Source organism: Charadrius vociferus, unplaced genomic scaffold (genome assembly GCF_000708025.1).
Source record: "Charadrius vociferus isolate BGI_N301 unplaced genomic scaffold, ASM70802v2 scaffold1028, whole genome shotgun sequence".
In the NCBI taxonomy this organism is placed as follows: Eukaryota; Metazoa; Chordata; class Aves; order Charadriiformes; family Charadriidae; genus Charadrius; species Charadrius vociferus.
This window is the reverse complement of record NW_009649564.1, coordinates 881,487-890,970: the sequence shown is the minus strand read 5'-3', so window position 1 is coordinate 890,970 and position 9,484 is coordinate 881,487. Positions and strand designations below refer to the sequence as shown.

Here is a 9,484-nt window from a genome sequence, read left to right as displayed (position 1 = left end):
GCTGCCAGCTCCCCTCCTGGCTGCCCATCCTTCCTTCCTTCCCTGCGGCACATGGCAGGACCCGCTCCCCCCTGGGCTTTAGGAGCGCCGGTCGGGAGCCACATCAGCCCCCGGAGGTAACTAACTGCTCTCCCTCTCTTTGCAGCGATATCAGCCCTTTGTTGAAGGATCCTGCAGCTTTCAGGACTTTGATTGATCTTCTGGAAGATCATTTGAGGGCATCTTTCCCCCAAATCGACTTTATTGCAGGTGAGTGTTGGTTGAAACATCTCCGAGGCCACTGCGGAGCACCCTGTCCCCGGGCTGCCCCGGCGGGAGGCGTGGGGAGGCTCCTCTGCTAACGGGGCAGGATATACCGTAGCCCTCAGACATTATAATCATCTGAATGTTGGCCTCTATCGTATGGTAAAACTGGGACAGGTTATACCCTTAACTTACTACTGTCGTTTCCTGAAATACTGGTTTTGGATGTGGCAGACGCCATCTGATGCTTCGCTGCCAGTTTCGTAATTCTTTGCTTTCATCGTTAAAAAAGAGTCAGGGAGTAGTGAAAGTCTGACGTAAAGTCTTACAGACGTTGCCTGTAAGGTCTCGCACAGTCTCCAAGGCAGGCAAACCCTGTTCCAGCACGTTTTCCTTCTCAGGGGGCCTTCTCAAGCCAACAGAAACAGCCTTTGTGGCGATAACGTGTTGCAACACACCTATGAAAAAGGCTGAGAATGGAAGTGCTTAGGAAAGCAGTGCTTGTGCTGGGCGATAGCCCAAAGTTCAAGGAGTCTAGACCAAACCTGCTCCAAGTGCCTCATGATAACTGAAGTTGGTCCCCCGGTGGTGCAAAGTCCTTAGCTGTGTGGCCGAACTGATACTGGGGCTTAGCTGAGCTTATCTCTTAAGAAGAAGAGCTAGAGGGGAGGCAAAATGGGCTGGTGCGTTGCCCGGAAGCCCGTCAGCCGCGCATCTTGGCGAACACAGGCAGTGCAGGAGAGTGGTGTGTTTTCAACTTATAGAAATGACTGTAAGAGCAAATTGCTTCTAGAGACACCCCCTTCCCTGAATACGAGAGGATAAATCTGGGTTATCGTGCAAAGACACCCCCAGTAGAATGGCTGTGTTCTGTGCTGCTCTGCTCCCCCCAGGCCTGGACTCCCGCGGCTTCCTCATAGGGCCCCCCCTGGCTCAGAGACTGGGGATCGGCTTCGTGCTGATACGGAAAAAAGGGAAGCTTCCTGGTCCGACCGAGTCGGTCTCCTACGCCCTTGAGTATGGCAAGGTAATACCTGGGGAGAAAAGGGTTTCCAGGCTGGGTGATGGAGGGCCGGGGGGTGTCAGCAAGGGGATGGGGTGATAAAACCAACGGGGCGGTCCCCAAGCTGGGTTTCGCAGCCAGTGCTGATGCCACGGGCAGCCTGGCACGGCACAAGCTTTAGAAGCGGCTCTGAGCTTCATCGTGCCCTGGCATGGCGGCTCCCTCCCCGAGCTGTGGACATGTGGTTTGTGCTGGTGAGCTGCACTGTGAGTTTGTTGTGGTTTTTTTTTTTTTTTTTTTTGGGAGGGGTGATAACGACTTGATGCTAAATCGCTTTCTTTGGCTTGAATTCAGGGGAATGAACATGGAGTGTGTTTCCCACTCTTACAGTAAGTGCTATAAGTAAATGCCTTTATTGCATGGCTTCAAAACAGAGTGCTCGCCTCGTAACGCCGCAGCCTCCCTGATTAAAGAGCAGAGGTGTAAGCCTAATAACACGCTACCACTGGTAACTAACGGCACCCAGGGACCGGCAGCAGAAACACCAAACCTAGGCAGTATTTATGAGGACTGTTTGGGCCAACCCCTGCATGGGACAAGTTCATCTGACACGAGACGTGCCTGTGATGGTTTGGATCTGGCTTGTTGATGCTGTCAAGGCAGAGTGCTCCAGCCCAGTGCATTACAGGAGATTTTCCCCACTGGAGAGCTGCTTCAGGATAAAGTTTCACGATGGGACCATAACTCATTTGATGAATGTTCAGGATCTTGACGTGCCAGAGGGTTGGCCCAGCAGTCACCTAACCCGCTATATATTTTCGTGGCACTCCCCTGTAGCTGGAGTATGTGGTTTTGGGGGTTTTAGGTGCTGAGTGTTAAGGTTGATCTTGCTGAAGACTTGTCTGCATTCCACCATGTGTTAGCAGTTTGTGAAGTGTTTCTCTGTAAGGCAAGACTAAAATGAAGCTACTCTTTCCATCCTGCAGGCTGAACTTGAAATCCAGAGTGACGCCGTGGAACCGGGACAAAAAGTAGTTATTGTAGATGACTTGCTTGCAACTGGAGGTGAGAGAAGCGGACGGTGTTAGAGCACGTGTAACCCACATACGCGTGCGTTGGGTGACAGCAGGAGCGGCCGTGGCGTTTGAAGCGTACCTCAGCACTGCTCCTCGAGTGACGAAGTTTCTACTTAACCTCTGTGTCATGCAGGTACCATGTGTGCAGCGTGTGAGCTGATGAAGAGGCTGAAGGCTGAAGTCCTGGAGTGCCTGGTGATCATAGAGTTAAAACTCCTGAAAGGGTCGGAAAAGCTCAAGTCCGTCCCTTTCTACTCTCTGCTGCAGTATGACTGAGGAGGAGCTGGGAGAAGGGAATGCACGAGCTGTGCACGAGTTTGGGCTTTATTCAGTGACTCTTGATGTCACGAGGGGGTGGGCGGGGGGGGGAACCTACAATTTTTCTTTTTGCTGGATGCTGTACAATCATAAGTCCTATTTATTTTCCAAGCCACAGATTAAGTTGTGTTGAGTGTAAGGATCCTTTTTGGAGTTCATCCTTTTGGGAAGAAGGAACAGCCTGACTGGTTTTGGAGAGGGAAACCAAGATGCATCTTCACTGATTTTTTATTTTTTTTTAGGAGACCAAAGTGAAAATACTCCTGCTGAGGCGGGAGAGGTCTGATAGCTTTGGGAGCCCAGCATTCCCCTTCAGTTGAGCCGTGCCTGGTCAGCCTCCTAGGAACCCGTTAAAAGTTTGCCAAAGAAACACAGATGACAGGCACGAAGTGATTATTTGTCTAAGGGATAAACTCTGCAGAGGATGGTCTGGTTGCTCTCTGCTGTTGCTCACACCAAAATAGACTGCTCTTTAATTAAGGTAGTGCTTGCTAAGGAGAATTCAGTGCCTGCCCAGCCCTGTGTCCTGAAATCAGGAGGCAGCCACTGCCAACACAACGGAGGTTGCTGGTGTAGGTGAGCTCAAACACCATGTCAACTTGCAGCTTGGCTCGTGCTCTCCTTCCCTTGAGACGGCAGGACGCTGAAGGTCTCTGCTGTAGGAAGCTGTCTGCCTTCCCGTGGTCCAGGGTAGTTCTTAGCAGTTGGTTTTGCAAAACCAGGAGCAATGTACATCACAAGACGTAGCACACAGCTGGGTGACGGGCAGTGAGGAAGGGGGCCATGCACATGCCCAGGGCTGTTTGCCTGCCTTCCATCTAGCAGCACTGGTACCTACCAAAGCCTGCAGCTCCAGCCAGGGCTGGCACCCTGAATATTAGAAATATTCATGTTTGGCACAAATTCCCCGTCTGCTGCAACTTACCTGACTCCCTGTGCGCTGACTTCTCTGTGTCTTGTTCTTCCCCTGCTGTGTTCTTCTTTGGGCACCAGGACACTGAAAGGTTGGTACCAGTTTGGAGCCCATTCTTGTCAGTATGTTTGGTGTCAGATAAGGCCACAGGAAAGAAAGAAAAGGTGTGTTAAGCTTGCAGCTGAGTGCTAGCGATCTCACTCAGGTTGTGTGATGGATGAAGTGGGGTTTGGAGATGCTCCCTATAGCATGGTTCAGGTTGGTCACAGGAGTAGCTAAGACCCAGTGTGCCAAAACTTCCGCATACCTGAAAACATAAGGGACTGCCCCTGTCTTAGCAGGGGCTGAACTCACTGGTAAAATAAATGTTGACTTATTTTTATTTTTTCTAAACTGTCTCAGAGCCGTTCTTGCAGTAGCTGAAGCTATTAATTACCCTTGTGAGCGTCTTCCTCCAAAACCAGGCTGTCAGTGGAGAGTGAGGCTGTGGTGTGAGCTCCCCCTTGCCACCCCAAATGCACGGAAGAAAAGTTTGCAAGGGCTGAGCAGTTCAGGTATCTTTTCTCCATTCCTGGCACCCACCTCTGGCTGGAGCCAGGGGGGAACCCAGGCTGGTCCTGCTGGGTTGCAGTGGAAGTGCCCAGTGCCGGTGGGAGCGTAGACCAAGCCCCCGCAGCTCAGCTCACCTTCCCCATCCAGCGCACAGGGATGCCGCGCACCCTGCCCTTACACTTGTAAGGGCTATTACGGCTATTTTTATCGCTGTTTCCTGAAAAGCCACTTCAGTGGCTGCTCAGTTTGTGCTGAGAAACACCATTCCCCCGGGAGAAACCTACCCCAGGGCACTTGTTTTCACAGCCAGCCCCTGCGCGGAGCCAAGGGAGGCAGCGCCTCGCACGCATACTTGGCACAAGGAGAAGGTCCCTGCCGCGAGGTAGAGAAGGGGAAAAATTAGTTCCACCCCAAAGAGCCATGGAAAGCAGCTGCGTGCTGTGGATGCGAGCGTAAGCCCTGCTGGTGCCAGAGCTGGCTGCGTGCGGGGCCAAGGGGTGACATCAGGGAACCCAGGAATGGTGCCTTCACGTTGGCCAGGCTGTGAGCAACCATTGATGTAATTGCTTGTAGAGACAGGGCTGCGCAGGGGTGGCTTCCAGGCAGGAGAAAAGGTTGTTTTTTTTTTTTGTCCCAAGCAGCAGAACGGGAGCTCGCCGCGAGCTCCCCTGGGGCACGCGTGTACCTGCCGGGCTGCCGAAACCAGCTCCTCTCTGCTGCAGGGAGGTCTGTTCAGCACAGCCAATAACCCAGCCTTGCACCCCAACCCCATGTATCCCTCCAGCCTCAGGGCTGGATTTAAACCTTCCTCCCTGGAAACAGGGCTACCTCCTGCCAGCAGTGCCGGCCAACTGGCCTACACAACAGCAACCAGGGTCCTGGAGGAGGAAGAGGAGGGAGAGCCTGCCTGCTCCCTCGCACAGGGATCTTTGATGCTGCCATCCTCCAAAACCAGCAGGTGGGGAAGCTTCCCTGGACCAGTGTGGTCCCCCCCACCCAAAGGGATGAAAGACAGATGCTGTTCCATGCAAGTCCTTGGATGTCCTCTGCTAAAACCAGCACAGTTTGGGTCAAAAAAGTGGTGCGAGGTGTGCGAGACGCGGCGCTGGGCGGGGGGGCAGCTCCCACCTCCTCCCTTGCACCCGCGCTGCCCTGACCTGGGCGCTGAGCCAGGCCAGCACCTCTGTCGCCATCAGCACCTTCTTTGTCCCTCTTCCCAAACCACTTCAGCCAAATGACCGGGGCTTTCCCCTGGGGAAAAAATCCCCCTGCGCCCACCCCCCAGCCCTGGCTGCTCCCGTCCCCACGGGAGCTGCTCTGCAGTCCCTATTTACAAAAGCTGCATTCAGTTCCCTGCAAACCCACGCTCACTTTTTCCAGTAAGTCTTTCTCCAGGAGCTGGATGACGATCCCAGCCCTTCCCTGCGTGTGCCGGCCGGTGCCAATTGCCATGGAGAACCACGGTGCTAACACGGCGCAGACAGGCAGCTCACGGAGGAAGAGTGCTGGGTTAACACAAGTCAGCTATATTTAAAACATTTAATACAAATATGTTTTGACAAGTCCTGTAGTTGTTTCCAGTGAGCGCTGGAGATGCATTTTCCCCTCTCTTAAAAACAGAACAAGGCCCAGAACTCCAAAAAACATCAATTTGTGACTTCTCCTCTCGCTCCTTCCTGCCTGTCACCCTGCCCAGTCCTGCTTCCACCCCAGCAGGGCCCAGTTAATGGAAGAAGCCTCCTGCATCAAACCTTCAGGAGAACGCAGGAAGCTGAAAAGAGGTTACCAGCTCCTCTTCACCGCTTGCGGCGTCACCCCAGGACCCAGGGCTGCCTGCCTTGAGCTCAAGGGTGAGGGACCCTGGCAGATCTCACGAACCCTGGACAGAGGAATTAGTTAAATTAAGGCATTTTGGTCTTCCTCGAACATCCCTAAGGATAAGCCTCCCGTAAGCCCCCATCAGATCCCAGAGCACAGTCAGGATTTGCTACATTCGGAGGAGATTGCACGGGGGAAGTCTTGACCCTTGGGGGGGCTTAGAGGGCTTCTGCCTCCTTTGCTGCCTTGGTGAGCCTCTCCGCGATGAGACCGAGGTCCTTCCCTTTGTCCAGTTTGATGTAGGTGTCCGTCCTGATGGCGTGGATCCCCACCCAGTCGGGCAGCAGCTCTGCGAAAAGGCGCAAGTGTTTCTCCATCTCGCCTGCGAAAAGGAGCGGCAGCCACCAGGTCAGAACTCAGCTCCTTCCTCCTGCAAAGACCCTCCCGCGCCGGTGAGAAGACACCCCCCCCCTTGCTTTCCTACCAGGAGGCATCTGTGCGTCGTAGCTCTCGGCCATGCGGGCACAAGCCACCTCCATGGTCAGCGCCTGCTTCTTCTCCGCCACGAAGACGTTGCGCAGGATGCGGGCCATGGCCGGCAGTCGCCCCAGCATGGCAAGCCGCTCCTCTTGTCGCGGGTCCCGCGTCATCAGCGCTTGCAGCTTCTGCGCCTCCTTCGCCCGGATCTTGGGGAGCGGAGAAGATGGGGGTGAGACACAGGCAGGTCCCCCCAGCACCGGCATTACAGCCAGGACCGAATTACTCACCCTCTCGAGCAGGGCCTGGGACACCCCTTTCAGAGCACTGGAGGTGCTGGCAGGGGACGATGCTTTGGAAACCACCGGTTCCCCCGCACTGGCTTCAGCGGTTCTTAAGGCCAGGTTGGCAAGAGCTTTTTCCATCTGCTCATGTGGAAGAGGGAGGAGAAGTTGGGTTACAGCTGGGAGCCGCTCGCGCTGGAGGAAGGAGAAGTTTCCCCTCCGCCGCCCCCACCGCCACCCCGCAGTCCAGTGCTCTCACTCCGGTGTGTCTGACCCATCCTGCCTGCACAGAGAACGCTTTGGAGTTTTCCATCTCCTCTCCCATCCCCGAAAGTCAGTACCAACAGCTCCTCTAGCCTGAAAGCAGCCCTACACCACAACCTGCAGCGGTAACAGCCAGACTTGCATTCCCACCTGCCTACGTCTTACAGTCCGAGTCCTGCGGCTCTGGAATGATCTTTCCCAACCCCTATCCGGTAACATCTTCCCAGAGAGCCAGCTAGTTTGAGGTCTGCCAGCCACAGATGGAGCCAGACCCCGGTCCTGACTCACCTTGGGCGTCAGCATCCCCCGAGCTGTGCTCAGCACCTCCTGGGCTGTGGTGAGCCTGTCCTCCTGGGGTGGCCGCGGCAGTTCTGCCGGGCTGATGTCCGGCACCTCGTCCACGTTGAAGCGGGGATGCCAGCGGGTCAGCTTCTCCTCCGGCACCACCATGGGAGGGCTGAGGGCGGCCATGAATGCCTGGAGAGGAGCAAGAGTTGTGTCATGGCACCTGCAAGTCAGGTACGGGCGAGCCGGCCATTGCCCCATGCTCCCAGTACAGTTTGGCAACACATAGCAGCTGCGTTGGAGGAAATTCAGAGCCAGGAGAGATTCCAGCTGCCATCTCCCCCACCCACACCTGCCTGCCAAGAGCATCCCACAGGAACCAGCAATATCCTCCAGCCTGTTCCTTCCACCCACTTCTCTAGATGGTGACCAGAGCAACCCCAGACCCCAAAAGCGGAGGGTACTGGGGGAGCCTCACCTTGTGGTGCTGCTTGACGATGTTCACCAGGTTGCGGTTGAACTCCTTCCTGCGCTCCAGCAAGCGCGACGCTGACAAGTGCGGGCGGCCGTCCACTTTCTCCTCTGCAAGGAGAGACATGAGCATCACCCACAGCACCTCGGCAAAGCACGGCAACACCCTGACCGGGCCCAAACCTCGAGAGCCTCGAGAAGGACAGGATCAGAGCCCTGCCGTGGGGATGAGTCGCTGCCAGAATCACCGCCCTATCATCCTCCCACTTGTCCCAAAAATGTTTTCCACTTCCAACACGCTCAGCCCCTCATGCATCAAACAATTGCAAAGAGACCAAGCAGAGAGCATCCCTGGGGATTCAGGGATCCCAGTCAGGATCCAGCACACCCCAGCTCTCGGTCCCACTGCCCCCCCCCCAAGTCATACATACCTTCCCCCAGCACCGGCTCCAGCGTGAGCTGATAGTCAGACTTCTTCACACCGTTGCCAAAGGCGGGGATGTTCTTCTCCTGGCGCAGCCTGTACGAGGTGGGGTATACCGCCTTGATCTGCCCCATGTGCCGCTCCTCAAACTGCCTGCAACAGCAGCCGGAAAGGTCAGGAACCCCAAGGACTGACACCAGGGCATCGCCCCAACAGGTTCAGCTGGGACCCCAAAATGGGTGGCCCAGTGCTGCCAACTTACTTGCGCATCATGTCCTGCACTCCCTGCTTGACCTTCGCAAAGGTGATGGTTTCGGCACGGTTGAAGAGCATCCCAGCAATGGTGTCCACGCTGCGGAACATCTCCGCCAGCACCTTGAACTTGTAGGGCAGCGTGAGCCCCGGCGGCAGGTCCTGCGCGAGGTTGTGGAACCGCTGGTATGCAGGGGGCTTCTCACTGCTGGGAAAGGAGAGGGGTGAGGGTCCACCGCACACAACAGCCATGGGCTGTGGTGAACTCAAGCGCTGGAACGACCCCAGGGACGCAGCCGGGGACTGAGACTGGCCAGGACGGGGGTCCCACTGCTGACAGGGCTGACCTCAGAGCCCAGGAGCTGAGTGCCCACCCTGGTTAGGGGAGACCCCTCTCCTCCCCTCATCCCAAAACTCTTCTCTGAGCAAGCTGTGCCAGTACCTGGATCACACCATCCACCCTTCATGTCTGGGGGACGTGGATGTCCCAGTGCTCATGGCAACGTCAGAGTGGCTTGGACCACGCTCGAGTTTTGCTTCAGAGAAGCCCTTTGCCTGCAGCGAGGTCAGCCAGCGCTCCCACAGAGTCCCCACACCCCCCTCAGAGGAGTAGGAAGACCCCTGCAAAACCACTGTGGGGCTGAGCAGCAGATCAGGGCTGCGGCAGCCACCGGGACACCCCGATTAGCCCTCAGAGCTCCTCACCCAGCCTCTGCTGCAGGAGCTGCCGCCCCGATGTCCCCAGTCGGCTGCGCTCCCGAAGTGGCTCTGCTTCTCGCTTTCTTCTCACGGATCTGCAGCTCCAGTTGCCGCACTTGCTCCAAACGGCTCTGCAGGTCGGTGCTGGCCCCGGCGGGGACAGATGACAGCTGGGTCATCTGGGCCAGCGCTTTCACTCTCTGCAGGCGGCGCCGCAGCCCGGCCAGGTCCTCCTGGGTGGGGAGGGGGCACAGGGTCAGAGCAGGGCTCGCACACTGGCAAGAAACACAAGAAATTGGAGCAGAAAGCCAGGCTCATCCCATACCCTCTGCAAGCGTCTGGTTGTCCCCGGGGGGGCTGTGCCAGGCTGTGTCCCCCCATCCTGCCCCTGGCTGGGGGAGCGGG

At 56.3% G+C, this 9,484-nt stretch overlaps 2 protein-coding genes across 2 annotated transcripts in view; one reads left to right on the top strand and one right to left on the bottom strand.

Annotated features, from left to right (window-relative positions):
* The window catches only part of APRT (adenine phosphoribosyltransferase), a 3,385-nt gene extending 787 nt beyond the window's left edge, over positions 1-2,598 (top strand). The window contains exons 2-5 of the mRNA XM_009890053.1: positions 83-249; positions 1,137-1,270; positions 2,233-2,311; positions 2,456-2,598. Of these exons, the coding sequence (XP_009888355.1) occupies positions 83-249; positions 1,137-1,270; positions 2,233-2,311; positions 2,456-2,598 (523 nt within the window). The remainder of the gene's footprint in view (positions 1-82; positions 250-1,136; positions 1,271-2,232; positions 2,312-2,455) is intronic.
* A 3,543-nt stretch (positions 2,599-6,141) lies between these two features.
* Positions 6,142-9,484, bottom strand: part of CDT1 (chromatin licensing and DNA replication factor 1) — a 5,494-nt gene continuing 2,151 nt past the window's right edge. Inside the window, exons 3-11 of the mRNA XM_009890052.1 lie at positions 9,405-9,471; positions 9,086-9,312; positions 8,391-8,585; positions 8,136-8,281; positions 7,712-7,815; positions 7,237-7,425; positions 6,691-6,825; positions 6,408-6,609; positions 6,142-6,305 (exon numbers count right to left, since the gene is read on the bottom strand). Of these exons, the coding sequence (XP_009888354.1) occupies positions 6,142-6,305; positions 6,408-6,609; positions 6,691-6,825; positions 7,237-7,425; positions 7,712-7,815; positions 8,136-8,281; positions 8,391-8,585; positions 9,086-9,312; positions 9,405-9,471 (1,429 nt within the window). The remainder of the gene's footprint in view (positions 6,306-6,407; positions 6,610-6,690; positions 6,826-7,236; positions 7,426-7,711; positions 7,816-8,135; positions 8,282-8,390; positions 8,586-9,085; positions 9,313-9,404; positions 9,472-9,484) is intronic.